The sequence below is a fragment of the Oncorhynchus tshawytscha genome, linkage group LG15 (genome assembly GCF_018296145.1).
Source record: "Oncorhynchus tshawytscha isolate Ot180627B linkage group LG15, Otsh_v2.0, whole genome shotgun sequence".
NCBI lineage: Eukaryota > Metazoa > Chordata > Actinopteri > Salmoniformes > Salmonidae > Oncorhynchus > Oncorhynchus tshawytscha.
In genome coordinates, this window is record NC_056443.1 from 15,324,098 (window position 1) to 15,345,653 (window position 21,556).

The following is a 21,556-nucleotide window of genomic DNA, read 5'->3' on the forward strand; positions in this document are numbered from 1 at the left end:
TAGAACTTCGGTAAAGTTTTCCTCAAATTTGCTTTCTAAAAATCCCAGCTACAATAAATTTGGCTTCAGGATATGTGGTTTCCAGTTTGCATAAAGTCCAGTCTGTGTGTATTATGTCGCATAATTTAAACGCATGTATAAGAGAATATATTCATTTAAAATACATTCATTTTCCATGTATTGTGTCTTGCTTACTTTCACGAGCTTGTTTGACATTTTATGTCTGTCCTACAGATGCTTCTACCTATAGGCAGTAACAGTGAACTGTTCAGCCACCCTCCTCCTCTCTTCCCCACCTCACGACTCTACAACATACGACCCTACCACAACAAGGACAAGGTGAGAGGACATTTTCACACACACACACACACACACACACGTCGTTCTGTCAGCTGACTGACTCTGTATTGTATGGTGACTTTCTGTGTGTATACATTATTTTTGTTATATATTATTATGTTATATATTAAGCCCATGACGGTTCTATGGTCGAGAGCTGCCAATACCCTAGACCAGGGACTTGCAACTCCAGTTCTCAGGGGCCTGATTGGTGTCACACTTTTGCCCCAGCCCCAGCTAACACACCTGACTCCAACAATCAACTAATCATGATCTTCAGTTTAGAATGCAATTAGTTTAAATCAGCTGTGTTTGCTAGGGATGGGGAAAAGGTTAAACACCACTCGTATTATACCTCCTGTCCCCTAGGCGGAGCTGTATTGTATGGTGCGCCAGCTTCAACAGGGAGCCCAGGGGAGCCCTAATTCCAGCCCAGCACATCCTGACCTCATCGGAGACAGGTGTGTGTGTGTGTGTGTGTGTGTGTGTGTGTGTGTGTGTGTGTGTGTGTGTGTGTGTGTGTGTGTGTCTGTTCCTATGCTATGAGTCGAGCCAAGCTGTACTGAGCTGGCTTTGTTATGCATGGTTCAGGTCGGCAGAATAGTGTCAAAAGGGTATGTGTCTCTGAGCGTGCAAGCTTGAGGACAAATTATCAACAGTTTGTGTGCCTGTGTATTTATATGCATGTGTGTGTCCCTGCAGGTGTCTGGGGCCCTGCCTGGCTTTGTGTCCTGAGTACAGCATGGTGCTGGAGGATGAGCTAGGTGTGTGTGGGTGTGTGTTGGGTGTCGTAGATGTTCGTTCCTTTGCCAAGCGCTGCCAGACTTGCTGGATGCCCGCCATGAGAGATAAATACCCACCACGCACCGGACATGCCAACTCACAGGTTAGAACAAACAAACACACACACGCAGGTAAGAACACACACATAACACACACACACTCATTCTCTCCCCCATCCCGCTCTCTATCCCTCTCCCCTTCCCTCTCTCCATCTCTCTCTCTCCAACCCGCTCTCCACCCCATCCCTCTTTCTTATGTATTATCTAACTCCAGTTCCCCTCCTGTCCTGTAGGAGGTGTTGCAGCAGATGGAGGAGGACCAAGGGGAATACCCAGACTCTCTTCTCTACCACTTTCCCTCCCAGCTCCGTCTGGACGCTTTGCCTGACCTGGTGGACATCAGTGTGACCCGCTGCCTGCTAACCGCACTCCTCACTGCCCTTAAAGCCAATGGTGAGAGTGTGTGTGTGGCGATGGATTGAGTGAGTGTGGTGTGTGTGTAAGTGGACGTCAGTGTGAACCCGTTGCCTGCTGACAGCTTTATTTACTGCACTGAAAGCCCACTGTGTGTGTGTGGGTGGGTGTGTGTGTGGCGATGGGTTGAGTGAGTGTGGTGTGTGTGTGTAAGTGGACGTCAGTGTGAACCCGCTGCCTGCTGACAGCTTTATTTACTGCACTGAAAGCCCACTGTGTGTGTGTGTGGGTGAGTGTGGTACATGCAGACATTGCCTTTTGAGGATAACTGTTTAGGCCCAGGTATAAAAAGTTACAATGATTTATTGAATTATTTATTGGTTATAGTATCCCCTGCGTATATACTTGGACAGTGAAGCTAAAACGTATAATTTGGCTCTATACTCCAGCATTTTGGATTTGAGATGTTTCATATTAACACCTTTTTATTTTAGGATATTTTCATGCAAATCTGTTTTACTATTTAGAAATGAAAGCACTTTATGTATCTAGTCCCCCTATTTGAAGGTGTCATCAGTTCAAATTCACTTATGTAAGGGAAAACGCAGACATTCTGTACATTACCTTGGAAATAATGGACGACGTAGTGGCGCAAGGTCGGAGCCGAGTCCCTTTGCGGAGTAAATTTTTCCAAGGTAATGTGCATAACTGAGGCGTTTGGCCCGCGAATACCACAGTTGGCAAAGAAAATAATACTGAAGCACACATTTAGTGGTAGAAATAAATATTTTGTGTTGATATTTACATTTTTAAAAGGCAATTCATACTTCTTCATATTTTGGTTGCTAGAGAAGCGACCCAGTATTTTGATATTTATGTCGCAGCCCAGTTGTTTGTTTTATATGTTCTGTTGCCATGCTTGGTGGAAACGTTATTGTCCCTTGCTTCCTAGCTAGCCAACTAGCTACGGCTAACACAGTCACCTCTGCAACCAGAATTACAGCGAAGTAGCTGCGTTAGAGTTTGTTTAAGCTGTTTTCTATTTACATTCATTTGGATACATCCGTAACAATGAGCTGATGATGCTTGATTTTGCCTGGCATAGCTAGAAAAGTTTTTCTTCTCGTCAGGACACTCAGCACTGTTCATTATGAGGAGATCGCATTGCATATCAAACTCTAGGCTAGAAGCTAGCTAAATTGTTTGTTGCTAGCAAACCTGCCAATATGACTGCCAAATTAAAAAATAGTAGTTGCTGACAACAGCTGGTCAAACTAGAAACATTTGGGAATATTTGACAGCAAAGTGCCACTTGCGTCATGACTGCAACAGTAGGGACCAGAGAAATTCATGTTCATCACTCACCATCTTAGATCATCAGATGCTCAAAAACAAATAAATGCTGCTGGCTATCTACGTTTTTCAAATCAAATCAAATTTTATTGGTCACATACACATGGTTAGCAGATGTTATTGAGAGTGTAGCGAAAATGCTTATGCTTCTAGATCTGACAGTGCAGCAGTATCTAACAGGTAATATCTAACAATTTCACAACAATACCTAATATCTAACAAATAACGCAACAAAACCTAATACACACAATTTAGTAAAGGAATGGGATAAGAATATATAAGTATAAAATATATGGATGAGCAGTGACAGAGCGGCTAAGATGCAATAATAGCAAAGAATGTATAGTGAAGGATACAGTATATACAGTTGAAGTCGGAAGTTTACGTACACCTTAGCCAAATACATTTAAACTCCATTTTTCACAACTCCTGGTATTTAATCCTAGTAAAGATTCCCTGTTTTAGGTCAGTTAGTATCACCACTTTACTTTAAGAATGTGAAATGTCAGTATAATAGTAGAGAGAATGATTGATTTATTTAAGCTTTATTTCTTTCATCACATTCCCAGTGGGTCAGAAGTTTACAAATACTCAATTAGTATTTGGTAGCATTGCCTTTAAATTGTTTAACTTGGGTCACACGTTTTGGGTAGCCTTCCACAAGCTTCCCACAATAAGTTGGGTGAATTTTGGCCCATTCCTCCTGACAGAGCTTGTGTAGGCCTCCTTGCTTGCACACGCTTTTTCAGTTCTGCCTGCAAATTTTCTATGGGATTGAGGTCAGGGCTTTGTGATGGCCACTCCAATACCTTGACTTTGTTGTCCTTAAGCCATTTTTCCACAACTTTGGAAGTGGGCTTGGTGGTCATTGTCCATTTGGAAGACCCATTTGCGACCAAGCTTTAACTTCCTGACTGATGTCTTGAGATGTTGCTTCAATATATCCACATACTTTTCCTCTCTCATGATACTATCTATTTTGTGAAGTGCACCCTCCTGCAGCAAAGCACCCGCACAACATGATACTGACACCCCCGTTCTTCACGGTTGGGATGGTGTTCTTCGGCTTGCAAGCCTCCCCCTTTTTCCTCCAAACATAATTATGGTCATTATGGCCAAACAGTTCTATTTTTGTTTCATCAGACCAGAGGACATTTCTCCAAAAGTACAATCTTTGTCCCCATGTGCAGTTTCAAACCGTAGTCTGGCTTTTTTATGGCTTTTTCATGGCGATATATTGATATTGACTTGCCAAAACTATAGTTTGTTAACAAGAAATGTGTGGAGTGGTTGAAAAACGAGTTTTAATGACTCCAACCTAAGTGTATATAAACTTCCGACTTCAACTGTACATATGGCATGAGTAATGTGAGATATGTAAACATTCTTAAAGTGGTATAATTAAAGTGGCATGTGTTCCATTTATTAAAGTGGCCAATGATATCAAGTCTGTAGGTAGGCAGCCGCCTCTCTGTGCTAGTGGTGGCTGTTTAACAATCGGATGGCCTTGAGTTTGAAAAACAGCTTCTATCTCTCTGTCCCAGCTTTGATGCACCTGTACTGACCTCGCCTTCTGGATGGAAGCGGGGTAAAACAGGTAGTGGCTCAGGTGGTTATTGTCCTTTATTATTGTTTTTGCCTTCCTGTGACATCTGGTTTTGTAGGTGTCTTGGAGGGCAGGTAGTTTGCCCCAGTGATGCGTTGTGCAGACCGCACCACCCTCTGAAGAGCCCTGTGGTTGTGGGCTTTGCAGTTACCGTGCCAGGTGGTGATACAGCCCGACAGGATGCTCTCAATTGTGCACCTATAAAAGTTAGTGAGGGTTTTCAGTGACATGCCACATTTTTTGTCCTTCTTCACCACACAGTCTGTGTGTGTGGACTATTTCAGTTTGTGGGTGATATGTACACCGAGGAACTTCAAACTTTCCACCTTTTCCACTGCTGTCCCATCAATGTGGATAGGGGGGTGCTCCCTTTGCTGTTTCCTGAAGTCCACGATCATCTCTTTTGTTTTGCTGACATTGAGTGAAAGGTTATTTTCCTCACCTCCTTCCTATAGGCTGTCTCGTCGTTGTTGGTAATCAAGCCTACCACTGTTGTGTCGTCTGCGAACTTGATGATTGAGTTGGAGACGTGCATGGCCACACAGTCGTGGGTGAACAGGGAGTACAGGTGGGAGCTGAGAACACACCCTTGTGGGGCCCCAGTGTTGAGGATCAGCGGAGTGTAGATGTTGTTTCCTACCTTCACCACCTGGGAGTGGCCCGTCAGGAAGTCCAGGACCCAGTTGCACAGGGTGGGGTCGAGACCAAGGGTCTCAAGCTTAATGATGAGTTTGGAGGGTACTATGGTATTGAATGCTGAGCTGTAGTCAATAAACAGCATTCTTATATAGGTATTCCTCTTGTCCAGATGGGATAGGGCAGTGTGCAGTGTGATGACGATTGCATTGTCTGTGGACCTATTGGGGCAGTAAGCAAGTTGGAGTGGGTCTGGGGTGACAGGTAGGATGGAGGTGATATGATCCTTGACTAGTCTCGCAAAGCACTTTATGGTAACAGAAGTGAGTTCTACGCGGCGATAGTCGTTTAGTTCAGTTACCTTAGCTTTATTGGAAACAGGAACAATGGTGGCCATCTTGAAGCATGTGGGGACTGGGATAGGGGTTGATTGAATGTGTCCGTAAACACACCAGCCAGCTGGTCTGCGCATGCTCTGAGGACGTGGGCTGACAGCCTTGCGAGGGTTAACACGTTTAAATGTTTTTCTCACGTGGGCCACAAATCGGGTTTCCTCATAGGACCTGCATTTGTGCAGTTGTTGGTTAGAAGCTCTAACTTTACAGCAAGTGCAGTCTGCATGAGTAGGCGCATATTGCATCATGATTGCAAGGTGTCCCGATATCTTTTCCAACTTTCCCATTATCTGGTTTTAATGTCCATTCTAGAATGCATTCTAGCCAATCAGAAACGAGTTTTCAACAATGCTGTGTGATGGGTTCTGACTTCGAAACTAGAAATATTGTTAATCCTCAAGTATCCTATGGAAATCAGAAGTGCCACACTCTGGTTTCTACACCAGAAGTTTATGGTTATGTGTAAGGATCAAGACAAGAGACCGAGGACAACCATCCAGCTCACCAACAGATCTACACGGGATCTTCTCTGGAGGCGAGCGAAGAATTGAGAGTTCCTCATCAAGCAAAATTTGAGGTTCATGAGGATCTGACCTCAGCGGATAAAGTGACAAGAGAGAAACTGTGGCTGCAGCTCAAAAGGCAGGGAAAACTTCTTATTTTTTATCGGTGCAAGAGTGATCATCGATGGGAAAGAAATGCGTCCAAATCTGAACATTTGAGAGAGAGCCAGTCTAACTCGGACAGAACTGGCAGGCCAAAAAACTGCCTAGTTCCCAGGTGAAAAGCTGCCTTTTATTATAAAAAATGTACACAAACACTTAAATGAGAAAAGGCTGACCTAAGAACTGGTAAACTGAACACTAACTATAGGTAAATAACTGCTTATTGTAAAGTCTACACAATGTCTCCCCCTTGTGGGAGTAAGAATTATTTGGTAACTTTATGACCTATATTTGTTTGTTTTTGTTGGAGAGGATAATAATGGGATGGAAATCCTTTTGAGTTACATACCCTTAGGAAAAGCTTATGTTAGCATAACAATGTTATTGGTTGAATTTGGTCTTTATCTCTTTGTTCAATTAATGTCAGGGGTATTTTTAATATACTCAAATGTAAGACTATGTTCCTGTATTGCAAATGGTTTAATGCAGACTTTTACATTCTACAAGAGACTCATGCGTGTTCTTCCGATCTGTCTTTTTGGAAAAATCAATGGGGTAACGGTATCTGGCTATCATATGGCAACAACCACTCTGCAGGTATAGCAGTTTTAAGAGGTGCTTTTAAAGGGAAGGTCATCAGTAGTAAGACTCACCACTCTGGACGTTGATTAATTTTGCCAGTGAATTTCAACAATGAAACTTTTTTACTAGGGAATATTTATGCATCCAGCAACAAACAAAACAACAGGATATTATTTCAAGAATTTGAAGAAGCGTTATTGGATATCAAAATGATCTTAGGTGGAGATTTTAATTCTGTATCTAATGTGATGACTGACAGATATCCCCCTCCTAACAGATCCAGCATTGTTAATCCTGAGTTTAATAATCTATGTCTCGGTCTTGGATTAGTCGATATTTTCATATCTAAATATCCTGATAGAAAGGACTTCACTTGGAGTAACAAGGACATGTGCAGACAGTCAAGAATGGACTTCTGGTTCATTTCTAATTCATTAGATAATACTGTAGTCAAGGAATCAATTCTTACTGATCATAAAGTTATATTCTTATCTTTAAATATTAATGGATCTGAAGCTAAACCGAATCGGAGTTATTGGAAACTCAATAGTAGACTGTTGGAAGATGATCATTTCAAGATGAATGCCAAAGATAATATACAAGACAATTGGAGGAAAGCCCAACTATTTAAGTCTTCTGGGAAATATTGGGAATGAATGAAGTATGAAATAAGACAAACAGCCATGAAGAGAGGTAAAGAAATCGCTGAACTTAAAAGATTGAGGGAAGATAAACTTAAGGAAATACTTTCCCTAATCTCTATGGAGGACCTTGATGAAGAAGGAAAGGGTCAGTTATTCTCTTTACAACTAGAAATGGACTGAATGTATGAAGAGAGCAAAAGGGGCATTTGTAAGATCAAGGGGGAGATGGTTGGAGGAAGGTGGAAAAAAAATATATATACTTTTGCAATTTAGAGAAAAAAAAATCTGAATTTACATTATTCACAAGCTTAATATAGATGGCAAAGGAAATGAAAACCCCCAAAGATATTTCAAAATATGTTTCAGAATTCTATGGTAACCTTTATACCAGTAATGCCTGTCTTACTAGTGACATATCTGCCTTTCTAGACTCTGTCAAAGACTATGCAAAATTCATAGCTAAAGTCTTCCAAAAGTCTTGATGAAATTATTTCTATCAATGAAATATAAAAAATGTATCAGCAAGTTAAAAGAGAACAAATCTCCAGGGAATTCTTTAACATTTTCAGGAGGATATTGTGGAATTTATATTTCATGTTTTTAAGGAGGCAATTGATTTTGGGGTCCTGCCTGTTTCCTTGACACAAGGCCTCATTTCTGTAATACCCAAACCAAACAGAGATTCTATATGATGTTAGGAAATTGGAGACCAATCACATTAATAAACAATGATGGAAAGCTACTTGCATCTATCTTTGCAGAAAGATGGAAGCCTTGACCAAATCATTGATGATACCCCAGTCTGGTTTTATGAAGGGCAGACATATATGTAATAATATTTGAGTAGTTTTGGACTTGATAGACTACAATGAGCACATTATTGTAGATAGCTTTATTTTATTTGTAGACTTTTACAAGGCATTTGATACAGTTTAACAATGTTCTTTTTGAGACTTTTCGATTTTGGGGTTTTGGTCAATATTTTCAAAGTGTAATTAAGACACTTTACAATAATAGTAACAGCTCTGTTAAATTATCCCATGGAACTTCACAGATCTTAGACATGGAAATAAACAAGGATGCCCAATTTCTCCTTTCTTATTTTTATTGGTCACACAAGTTATGGTGCTTCATATAAATAAGGATAATTTTAGGAGTATTCAGATACAGTGGGGCAAAAAAGTATTTAGTCAGCCACCAATTGTGCAAGTTCTCCCACTTAAAAATATGAGAGGCCTGTAATTTTCATCATAGGTACACTTCAACTATGACAGACAAAATGAGAAAAGAAATACAGAATCACATTGTAGGATTTTTAATGAATTTATTTGCAAATTATGGTGTAAAATAAGTATTTGGTCAATAACAAAAGTTTGTACAAACACAATGTACCAAATTGTTGTTAGAGTTGTCCCTAAAGGTACTATTCTTCTTTTAGGAGAATATAACAATACTCCAAGTGCAACTGTTGAATACGTTTTTTAATTTTTTATTTATTGTACCTTTTATTTAACCAGGCAAGTCAATTAAGAACAATACAATCTTGTTTTCAATGACGGCCTAGATAACAAAAATGGCTGGTGGCTTTGGTCAACTATTTCAAGCTCGAGTGCTATCCTGGTTGAGTCAACATTGATGTAGATGCACTGTCTAGAAGACCGCACCCCTGCAGCAATCAAGAGGATGACTGGATTGAAGTTCCAGGTCTTGGTGTCAAAGCCAACTGTCGGACCATTGCTATGGAGGTGACACCGTCTGACATCCAAAACTATGCAGCCGTGATGTTAGGAGTCACCCCAGAAACATTGCCTAATGCCCACGTGAACCTCATAGGTTCACATAGTCCTTACCTGTCTCAACTGGATGTTGCAGAGCTTGAGAGAGCCCAGCAGAGTGATCCTGGGATATGTCATGGGAGCTGTGAAAACAGGAAATGACCAATGTGCCCCACTAGAGTTGGAGTGTATAGACTTCCTCTCTCTGAAGAATGACAGTGTGCATTAGTAACATCACTCTAATGACAGATCACTTCACTCGCTATGCCCACTAAAGACCAGAAAGCCAGCACTGTGGCCAAGGTGCTTTGTTAAATGTCCATTATGGCCTGAATTCCTGCATCAACTCTGATCAGGGACTATGAAAGTAGACTCATCCAACCCGGAAGCCAGCCGCACCAATGTGTCAGAGGAAACACCGTGCACCTGGCAACCTTGGTTAGAGCGCATTGCGCCCGGCCCGCCACAGGTGTCGCTGGTGCGAGATTAGACAAGGATATCCCTACCGGCCAAACCCTCCCTAACCCAGACGAGGCTAGGCCAATTGTGCGTCGCCCCACGGACCTCCCGGTCGCGGCCGGTTACGACAGAGCCTGGGTTATTGGCTGAGTCTCTGGGTTCACGCTGCAGTACAGTGCCAGCTGTGCCACCAGAGACTGGTGCGGCCTTAACCACTGCGCCACCCGGGAGGCCCACCAATAGGAACTCTTGGATGGAGATATGTCAACAGCATAAATCGCCCGTCTCGGTTTCTGCCCTGGCATTTGATGAAGATGAGGAGGCAGTTCTGGGCCTCGCTATAGGAGAGGATGAAGGTGAAGGAATAAATGAAGATGAAGGAAGCTTGGAAGAGGAAATGGGATCCTCTGAAGCTCCAGTGTTGGATTTTCCCTGGAGCAATGCCAGTACACAAGTCCTTCCCTCTCAGCACAAGTTGAACCGGAGTGCCCCTCTGAAGATGAAAGTGAAGTGACCTCTGGAGGATAATTAAATGGCCCTAGTGTGCAACAGTCTCTTGTGTCAAGCCCTAGTTTAGAGGAGTCACTAACCCCAAGCCCTAGCTCTGACGAGTCAGTAGTCCCTGGCCCCAGTTCAGAAATCTTGCAATCCCTTGGCCCCAGTTCAGATTAGTTTTTAGTCCCAGTTCCCTCAGAGAAGAGACAGACTAAACCAATGGTTAGACTCACTTATGACCAGCTATCAGTCATACACAGAGGAGTCTCTCTTGCTGCAAATTTCACCTCATTACAGAGTGTTTTCTTGCACCACACACATCTCATATTTCTGAGAGTTTTTTTGGTTTGAGGGTGTTTTTATATGCCTGTGCTTTACTGTTGCATAGTGTTAAGTGAGCTTATAGCTCAAGGTGTGTTGTAAACTGTGTTATACCTTTTAATTCATTGTGATGCTTAATCTTATGTATAACTTCCCTGACATCAGGTTTTCCTAGTGAGGGATGAATGTAACACCCTGTAAAGACTTGGTGTAGTTTATTATGTGTGGCAATGCTCATGTCCGTGTTCTGGAACTGCCCGCGTCCCCGTACAGGACTGTCTGCATCCACGTGTAATGTGGCTGCAAGGATATTGGCAGGGTACACGTAGGTTGGGTTGAGGTGATCTTGTGGAACAACGACAGAGTTCCCTAAGAGTGTTGAGACACTGAAGTTTATTGTTCATTTAGCTTTTTGTTTAATAGTCAGGGGTAGTATGAGTGTAGCCAGCTACTTTTCGCTCGCTATTCTTTTAATTTTGTGGTTCATAGGAATTGCTAGTCAAGCTTGTCTGTACAGCTAGCTAATGTTAGCTAGCTAGCTACTCTACCAGCAGCGTCCTACCACTACATCACCGGCTGCCAGCAGTCCTACAAGTTACAGCTCGGCACAAATGGACCTCTCCAGTTGTTTCTTCCACCTGTTAAATTCCATGGAATGCTTGGCCCTCTCGTTGATGGATGCTAGCTAGTTCTCCTATCTTCACTGGATGGACTTTAACTTTGATATTTTAACCCCTCTGTGTCCTAGGACATGGATCACATTTAAAATATTATTTTCTGTTGGGTTTTTTTTGAAAGCTCTCAAGTGTTTTAACTTTACTATCTGCCTACTTTTAGGTACAGTGACTTCAGAAAGTATTCATACTCCTTAACTTGCCCTGGTCTACTAACTGCTAGCCCATGCTAACTGCTTGCTTGCTAACCCGGCCTGCTAACTGCTAGCTTGCCCTGGTCTACTAGTTGCTAGTTTGTTTAGCTCCGGCCTACTAACTGTTAGCTTGTTAGCCTGCTAACTGTCTGAATCGCCATGACCCCAGCCAGCCCAACCACTCACTGGACCGATATGTTCACTTGGCTGCGCATGCCTCTCTCTAATATCAATATGCCTTGTCCATTACTGTCATGGTTAGTGATTACCGTCTTATTTCACTGTAGAGCCTCTAGCCCTGCTCAATATGCCTTAACCAACAATGTTGTTCCACCTCCAACATATGCAATGACATCACCTGGTTTAAACATCTCTAGAGACTATATCTCGCTCTTCATTATTCAATGCCTAGGTTTACCTCCAATGTACTCACCTTACCTTTGTCTGTACACTTTGCCTTGAATCTATGCTATCGTGCCCAGAAACCTGCTCCTTTTACTCTCTGTTCTGAACGTGCTAGACAGCCAGTTCGAATAGTCTTTAGCCGTACCCTTATCCTACTTCTCCTCTGTTCCTCTCGTGATGTGGAGTTTAATCCAGGTCCTGCAGTGCCTATCTCCACTCCCAGGTGCTCTCATTTGTTGACTTCTGTAAACGTAAAAGCCTTGGTTTCATGCATGTTAACATTAGAAGCCTACTCCCTAAGTTTGTTTTACTCATTGGTTTAGCACACTCTGCCAACCCATATGTCTTAGCCGTGTCTGAATCCTGGCTTAGGAAAACCCCCAAAAACCCTGAAAACATTTTCCGCCAAGATAGAACTGCCAAAGGGGGCGGTGTTGCAATCTACTGCAAAGATAGCCTGCAGGGTTCTGTATTACTATCTAAGTCTGTACCCAAACAATTTGAGCTTCTACTTCTAAAAATTCACCTTTCCAGAAACAAGTCTCTCACTGTTGCCGCTTGCTATAGACCTCCCTCTGCCCCCAGCTGTGCCCTCGATACCATATGTGAACTGATTGCCCCCATCTATCTTCTGAGCTCGTGCTACTAGGTGACCTAAACTGGGACATGCTTAACACCCCGGCCATCCTACAAACTAAGCTTGATGCCCTCAATCTCACACAAATTATCAATGAACCTACCAGGTACAACCCCAAATCAGTAAACACGGGCACCCTCATAGATGTCATCCTAACTAATTCGCCCTCCAAATACACCTCTGCTGTGTTCAATCAAGATCTCAGCGATCACTGCATCATTGCCTGCATCCGTAATGGGTCTGCGACCAAACGACCACCCCTCATCACTGTCAAACACTCCCTGAAACATGTCTGCGAGCAGAACTTTCTAATCGACGTGGCCAGGGTATCCTGGAATAACATTGACCTCATCCCGTCAGTAGATGATGCCTGGCTATTCTTTAAAAGTGCCTTCCTCACCATCTTAACCTGTTGGTGTTAGGGGGCAGTATTTTCATTTTTGGGGAAAAAACGCTCCTGTTTTAAACAGGATATTTTGTCAGGAAAAGATGCTAGAATATGCATATAATTGACAGCTTTGGATAGAAAACACTAACCTTTCCAAAACTGTAAAGATATTGTCTGTGAGTATAACAGAACTGATGTTGCAGGCGAAAGCCTGAGAAAAATCCAATCCGGAAGTGCCCCAGGTTTTGAAAGCGCTGCGTTCCAATGACTCCCTATTCAGCTGTGAATGTACCATCAACGAGCTTACACTTTCTACGTTTTCCCCAAGGTGTCTACAGCATTGTGATGTAGTTTTACGCATTTCTGTTGAAGAATAGCCGTAGGCAGCCACATTACGTTAGTGGTCACATGGTGGCTCCGAGAGAGATTCTTGCGTAAAATACAGAGGTAGCCATTACTCCAATCGGTCCAAGTGAAAAACGAATTTTCCCGACTGATATATTATCGAATAGATTAGAAAAACAGCTTGAGGATGGATTCTAAACTACGTTTGCCATGTTTCTGTCGATATTATGGAGCTAATTTGGAATATTTTTCGGTGTTGTGGTGACCACAATTTCCGGGCGATTTCTCAGCCAAACGTGAAGAACAAACGGAGCTATTTTGCCTACAAAAATAATATTTTGGGAAAAATTAACTTTGGCTGTCTACCTGGGAGTCTCGTGAGTCAAAACATCCGAAGTTCATCAAAGGTAAACGATTTAATTTGATTGCTTTTCTGATTTCCGTGACAAGTTTGCCTGCTGGTAGCAAGGCCTAATGCTATACTAGGCTATGATAAACTTACACAAATGCTTGTCTAGCGTTGGCTGTAAAGCATATTTTGAAAATCTGAGATGACAGGGTGATTAACAAAAGGCTAAGCTGTGTTCCAATATATTTCACTTGTGATTTTCATGAATAGGAATATTTTCTAGGAAGATTTATGTCCGTTGCGTTATGCTAATTAGTGTCAGATGATGATAACGGTCCCGTTCACGGGATGGGGTGTCACTAGAGGTTATTAAATAAGCATGCCCCCCTCAAAAAATGTAGAACTAGGAATAGATATAGTCCTTGGTTCACGCCAGACCTGTCTGCCCTTGACCAGCACAAAAACATGCTGTGGCGTTCTGCATTAGCATCGAGTAGCCCCCGTGATATGCAACTTTTCAGGGAAGTTAGGAACAAATATACACAGGCAGTTAGAAAAGCTAAGGCAAGATTTTTAAAACAGAAATTTGCATCCTGTAGTACTAACTCAAAATAGTTCTGGGACACTGTAAAATCCATGGAGAATAAGAGCACCTCCTCCCAGCTGCCCAATGCTCTGAGGCTAGGAAACACTGTCACCACCGATAAATCCACTATAATTGAGAATTTCAATAAGCATTTCTCTACGGCTGGCAATGCTTTCCACATGGCTACCCCTACCCCGGTCAACTGCCCGGCACCCTCCACAGCAACCCGCCAAAACCCCGATCATTTCACCTTTACCCAAATCCAGATAGCTGATGTTCTGAAAGAGCTGCAAAATCTGGACACCAACAAATCAGCCGGGCTAGACAATCTGGACCCTCTCTTTCTAAAATGATCTGTCGAAATTGTTGCAACCCCTATTACTAGCCTGTTCAACCGCTGCCGCGGTCATCCCCCTCTTCAAAGGGGGTGACACTCTAGACCCAAACTGCTACAGACCTATATCTATCCTACACTGTCTTTCTAAGGTCTTCGAAAGCCAAGTTCACAGATTACTGACCATTTCGAATCCCACCATACCTTCTCCGCTATGCAATCTGGTTTCAGAGCTGGTCATGGGTGCACCTCAGCCACGCTCAAGGTTCGAAACGACATCATAACCACCATCGATAAGAGACATTACTGCGCAGCCGTATTCATCGACCTGGCCAAGGCTTTCGACTCTGTCAATCACAACATTCTTATTGGCAGACTCGACAGTCTTGGTTTCTCAAATGATTGCCTCGCCTGATTTACCAACTACTTGTCTGATAGAGTTCAGTGTGTCAAATCGGAGGGCCTGTTGTCCGGACCTCTGAAAGTCTCTATGGGTGTGCCACAGGGTTCAATTCTCTGGCTGACTCTCTTTTCTGTATACATCAATGATGTTGCTCTTGGTGCTGGTGATTCTCTGATCCACCTCTACGCAGACGACACCATTCTGCATACTTCTGGCCCCTCCTTGGACACTGTGTTAACTAACCTCCAGACGAGCTTCAATGCCATACAACTCTCCTTCAGTGGCCTACAACTGCTCTTAAACGCAAGTAAAATTAAATGCATGCTTTTCAATCGATCACTGCCCGCACCTGCTCGCCCGTCCAGCATCACTACTCTGGACGGCTCTGACTTAGAATACATGGACAACTACAAATATCTGGGTGTCTGGTTAGACTGTAAACTCTCCTTCCAGACTCACATTAAGCATCTCCAATCCAAAATTAAATCTAGAATTGGCTTCCTATATCGCAACAAAGCATCCTTCTCTCATGCTGCCAAACATACCCTCGTAAAACTGACCATCCTACCCATCCTCGACTTCGGGGATGTCATCTATAAAATAGCCTCCAACACTCTACTCAACGAACTGGATGCAGTCTATCACAGTGCCATCCATTTTGTCACCAAAGCCCCATACACTACCCACCATTGCGACCTGTACGATCTCGTTGGTTGGCCCTCGCTTCATACTCGTCGCCATACCCACTGGCTACAGGTTATCTACAAGTCTCTGCTAGGTAAAGCCCCGCCTTATCTCAGCTCACTGGTCACCATAGCAGCACCCACTCGTAGCACGCGCTCCAGCAGGTATATCTCACTGGTCACCCCCAAAGCCAATTCCTCATTTGGTTGTCTTTCCTTCCAGTTCTCTGCTGCCCGTGATTTGAACGAATTGCAAAAATCTCTGAAGCTGGAGACTCACATCTCCCTCACTAGCTTTAACCTGTTGCGTCGAGCCATCCCGGATCCGGGATCGTGAATACAGGCTCAAGCTCATTACCATAACGCAACGTTAACTATTCATGAAAATCGCAAATGAAATGAAATTAATATGCTAGCTCTCAAGCTTAGCCTTTTGTTAACAACACTGTCATCTCAGATTTTCAAAATATGCTTCTCAACCATAGGAAAACAATCATTTGTGTAACAGTAGCTAGCTAGCGTAGCATTTAGCGTTAGCATTAGCGTTAGCATTCAGCAGACAACAGTTTCACAAAAACCAGAAAAGCATTCAAAGAAAATCATTTACCTTTGAAGAACTTAAGATGTTTTCAATGAGGAGACTCTGTTAGAAAGCAAATGTTCAGTTTTTCCTGAAAGGTTATTTGTTTAGGAGAAATCGCTCCGTTTGGTGCGTCACGTTTGGCTACCAAAAAAAAAAAAAAAAAAATCCAGTCATAAAAACGCCTAACTTTTATCCAATGAACTCCATAATATCGACTGAAACATGGCAAACGTTGTTTAGAACCAATCCTCAAGGTGTTTTTCACATATCTCTTTGATGCTACATTGTTCGTGGAAATGTGCTTTCTGTCCTGAATCCCAGGAGAAAATGCCCGCAACTGAAGATTACGCACCAATTTAGACAAAGGGCACCGGGCGGACCCCTGGAAAATGTAGTCTCTTATGGCCAATCTTCCAATGATATGCCTACAAATACGTCACAATGCTGCAGACATCTTGAAGAAACGACAGAAAGCGCAGGCTCGTTCCTGGTGCATTCACAGCCATATAAGGAGACATTGGAAAACAGAGCTTCAAAAATTCTACCCATTTCCTGGTAGAAGTTTCATCTTGGTTTCGCCTGTAGCATGAGTTCTGTGGCACTCACAGATAATATCTTTGCAGTTTTGGAAACCTTAGAGTGTTTTCTTTCCAAAGCTGCCAATTAAATGCATACTCGAGCATCTTTTCGTGACAAAATATTGCGCTTAAAACGGGCACGTTTTTTTATCCATAAATTAAAAGAGCGCCCCCTATATCCAAGAAGTTAAGCACCAGCTGTCAGACCAGCTTACAGATCACTGCACCTGTACATAGCCTATCTGTAAACTGTCCATCTATCTACCTACCTCATCCCCATACTGGTATTTATTTATTTTGCTCCTTTGCACCCCAGTATCTCTACCTGCACATTCATCTTCTGCCAATCTACCATTCCAGTGTTTAATTGCTATATTGTAACTACTTCGCCACCATGGCCTATGTATATCCTTAACTTACCTCATTTGCACTCACTGTATATAGACTTTTTGTTTTCTTTTGTTATACTGTATTATTGACTGTATGTTTTGTTTATTCCATGTGTAACTCTGTGTTGTTGTATGTGTCGAATTGCTACGCTTTATCTTGGCCAGGTCGCAGTTGCAAATGAGAACTTGTTCTCAACTAGCCTACCTGGTTAAATAAAGGTGAAAAAAAAACTTATTCCACATTTTGTTTTGTTAAAACCTGAATTCAAAATGGATTAAATAGATTTTTAATCTGACCTACAGTACCAGTCAAACGTTTGGACACACATACTCATTCAAGGGTTTTTCTTTATTTGTACTATTTTCTACATTGTAGAAATGTAGAATACTAGTGAAGACATATAACTATGAAATAACACATATGGAATCATATAGTAACCAAAAAAGTGTTAAACAAATAAAAATATAAAGGCTTAAAAATTGACCGACTGCATCCACCCAAGTCATAGACTGTTTTCTCTGTTACTGCATGGTAAGCGTTACCGATGCACCAAGTCAGGAACCAACAGGACCCTCAACAGCTTCTACCCCCAAGCCATAAGTCTGATAAATATTTAGTTAAATAGTTAACCAAATAGCTACCCGGACTATCTGCATTGACCCCAGTCCTACCTACCTACAAGTTATGGAAATATGCTCTTTTTTAGTATTTCTCCAGTAGGTTTCCTCAAGTAGAAAGCCTTCACTTCTATTTCAAAGATAATAAATCAAAAATACTATAGTAAATATAATAGTATACTACAATCTGCAAAAACACTACATTAATTACTATAGTATATACTACAGTTTTATTTTACTACTATATTTATACTATTGTTCACTGTAGTATGTAGAACCCTTCATAGAAGGTTCTAGGAAGAAATGTAAGATGATAAAATGGTTCCTGGTAGAATCGTTTTATAGAGGGTTCTTGGAAGAACTCTTCAAAAGGTTCTACCTAGCACCAAAAAAGGTTCCCCTATGGGGACAAACCGAAAAAACCTAGAGTGTAGGGCGGCAGGTAGCCTAGTGGTTAGACCGTTGGACAGTAACCGCAAGATTGCTACTTTGAATCCCAGAGCCGACTAGGTGAAAAATATATCGATCTGCCCTTTGAGCAAGGCACATAACCCTAATTGCTCCAGGGTCGGCGTCAATAATGGCTGATTCCTGGCAGATTTCCATTTCAGATTGCCATTTCACACCACAGACTTGTACAGGTTACACACTTGTACATGTGTGAAACAGGACAAATGTAATATGGTGCCATTTGGGAGGTAACCTTTGTCTTTCTGGTTGTTCTAGTTCAGGGGTGTCAAACTCATTCCACGGATGGCTGAGATTTTTTGTTTTGTTTTTTCCTTCATGGAATGAGTTTGACACGTTCCACTTTCTCTTCTCTGCTCGCTCTCATATTTCTATCAACAATCATCTTATTCACTCTTTGTCTCTGTGTGTGTGTGTGTGTGTGTGTGTGTGTGTGTGCACGTGTGGTGTGTGTGTGTGTTACAGGTTCTCATGGTGTGTTCTGTGAGATGCAGCCTACAGATCGCATGAGGCTGGACTTCCTGACTAAACTAGGCTTCCTGGAGATCATCAGAGGAGAGGCACGACACAGAGAGGGAGTGGTACTGGGCAGGCTGCTCTGAACACACACACACTCACACACACACAGAAATGTACACACAAGAGGTGTAATGGTTTGCCAAACCCACGGTTCGGTATATACATGATTACTCATCAAAACTACATTTAAAATAAAGTGCAATATGCGTGTGAAATCAATGTGTAAAAATGGCTCAGACATTGTATAGGTCTATGCTAATACTGTTTTTCTTACAAAGAGAAAAAGATGTTCACTTGTGTGACTCTCATAAAGAGAGCATGTCTGTAGCACAGTACTTCTCATCTCCCACTCCGAGGTAATGTGATGGGCTGTCACTGTTAAGTAGCTCTGTATACCTGGAGGTCCATTCAACTGTGGTAAGCATAACAGAGTGTGAATTGGCAAATTAATTTGTTGACCTCACCACCCGCCATTGTACAGAACTAGTTCCCGGCTGCGCCTCACAAAATGACAGTTTTTAAGTGCACCAATTAAGATCACAATTTTGATTACAACGTGTGCATAGGCTGTCGTTGTTTTAAGGGAATAGCCAGAAATGTGTTTTTTTTCAGTATAGAATTACTCGAGGCATACATCGCAGCGTAGACATAGCATATATATTTCAAAAAATTTATTCATTAAAGTTCACAGTACGACCCGAGGTCCCTGTACTGCCACCGTTACACCCCAATACACACCCATACATGCACGCGCTCACCCATTCATTTGCATGCATGCACGCACACACACACAGCACATGCTCAAAAACACACATATACTCATATAAATACTGTGGAGTACAAAAGGAACAATATAACTACTGTAAGCTTAATCACACACAGGTGATACAGGGTAATGGATTACACAGTGCTGTCTTTACACACACGAAAACACATGAAAAGACAGAGGGCAAACATTCACACGAACACACACAAACACATATGCGAACACATATGAACACACATAAGGCTGAGGGTTATATGGATGATGAAGACAGGCACAAAACCAATATGTGCATCAGATGGCACACAGACACAAACACACACACTGATAAATCCTACTCAGCGTAGGACATATAGCATCATTCATCACGTCCTTTTATTTCTATCTTCTAGAAGCACAAGAACAACAACGCATCCTTTAAACATTTTATACCTGAGACATGTCTTCACTAGAAACCAAGAATGTAATTTTCTACTGAGGAGACTTGGGCTGGGATTCAATCCGATCCTGCTTGTAGACAATGCAGCTTTTAAAGGTAATATCCCCACGTTTGCGGAGATCGCATTCAAGGGATTGGCGCGGACCCTGGAACTGACCATATATGTAGCTTTATTACTTTCTTGTGTGTTTTTGTTCTACTTGACTTTTTTTATAGTACTACTAACTTGAGGAAAAAGCTGCAACATGGAAATGACTTTTAAACAACAACCACGCTGCAACAAGTTTCGGATTGAATCCGGCCTTGGTTGAGAAGACTGTCATCGGTCTATGTCTTTTACCTTTATTCAATTTAATGAGAATAATACACTTTATTTATAGAGTTAGGTCACAGATGGAAGGGATTTAGTTATCAAAATCTTTGGCTAGGTGAGTGCTTGAGAACACTACAAACATGTCAGGTTTTTTCTCTCGATCACTTCCTAACCATTCGTCTCCTATCTGTGTGAGTACTTTTCTAGAACAGCAGCGCTTACTATTCATTGTCCTTGTATCACTGTCTCTGTCCCAAATGACACCCTATTCCATATTTAGTGCACTATGGTCAAAAGTAGTGTACTATGTAGGGAATAGGGGGCCATTGGGACGGAGCCTTTGTCTTTGCTTCAGTGAACAATGGTTGTTTTGTAATGAGGTCTGTTGTTAGATGTGTATAGCCAATGTTCATTCCATTTAAAGGCAATGGTCCCAGAGATCACATTCACGGTAAAAGCTGCAGAGGTTGGTTCAATGAGAAATTACCTTTAAATGTCAAACGTGCTACAACGCAGTTTCGGACTGAATCCCGACCTGACTGTTCATTCAGGGTGTGTGAGGGTTAAACTATCATGTTACTGTGTAGAAAGAAGTCTGTTTACAAATTACTGAAGTAATACCAATGTTTTAAAATGTAACATTTTATAAAAATGTTTTTTGTGTTGACACTATTAAAATATTTTTCCCTCTCCTTGTGCCTTTCAGTGTCTTGTGCCTTTTTGTCTTCCATCATGTCATGAAGTTATCTCTTTAAGAAATTTATTTTTTGTCATTTTTTTCACATCTACAGTTCCTTCACAAATTCTTCATACCCCTTATTGCACATTTTCGGCAAGGACTCCCAAGTCCCTGCCGATGACAAGCATACGCATAACATGATGCAGCCACCTCCATGCTTGAAAATATGAAGTGGTATTCAGTGACGTGTAGTGTTGGATTTTCCCCAAACATAACGCTTTGTATTCAGGACAAAATGTGTATTTCTTTGCCACATTTTTAGCAGTATTACATAAGTGACTTGTTGCAAACAGGATGCATGTTTTGGAATATTTTTCATTCTGTGCAGGCTTTCTTTTCACTCTGTCATTTAGGTTAGTATTGTGTAGTAACTACAATGTTGTTGATCCATCCTCAGTTTGATCAGATCACAACCATTAAACTGTAACTGTTTTAAAATCACCATAGACCTCATTGTTGAAATCTCTGAGTAGTTTCTTTCCTCTCTGTCAACTGAGTTAAGAAAGACTCCTGTATCTTTGTAGTGACTGAGTGTATTGACACACCTTCCAAAGACCAATAACTTCCCTATTCTTAAAGGGATATTCAACGTCTGCTTTTTAAAATGTTAAACATCTACCAATTTGTGCCCTTCTTCGTGAGGCATTGAAAACCTCCCTGGGGGGCTGGGGCAGTCGCTTGGC

The 21,556-nt window shown here is 41.9% G+C and overlaps 1 protein-coding gene across 2 annotated transcripts in view; it reads left to right on the top strand.

Moving 5' to 3' along the window:
* si:dkey-183c6.8 (protein O-GlcNAcase) overlaps nt 1-20,832 on the top strand; it is a 56,549-nt gene extending 35,717 nt beyond the window's left edge. For both annotated transcript variants that reach the window (XM_024373270.2, XM_024373271.2), the window contains exons 14-18: nt 235-339; nt 709-800; nt 1,042-1,225; nt 1,415-1,574; nt 18,566-20,832. In XM_024373270.2, coding sequence (XP_024229038.1) covers nt 235-339; nt 709-800; nt 1,042-1,225; nt 1,415-1,574; nt 18,566-18,702 — 678 coding nt within the window. In that variant the 3' untranslated portion in view covers nt 18,703-20,832. The remainder of the gene's footprint in view (nt 1-234; nt 340-708; nt 801-1,041; nt 1,226-1,414; nt 1,575-18,565) is intronic.
* The last annotated feature ends 724 nt before the right edge of the window (nt 20,833-21,556 follow it).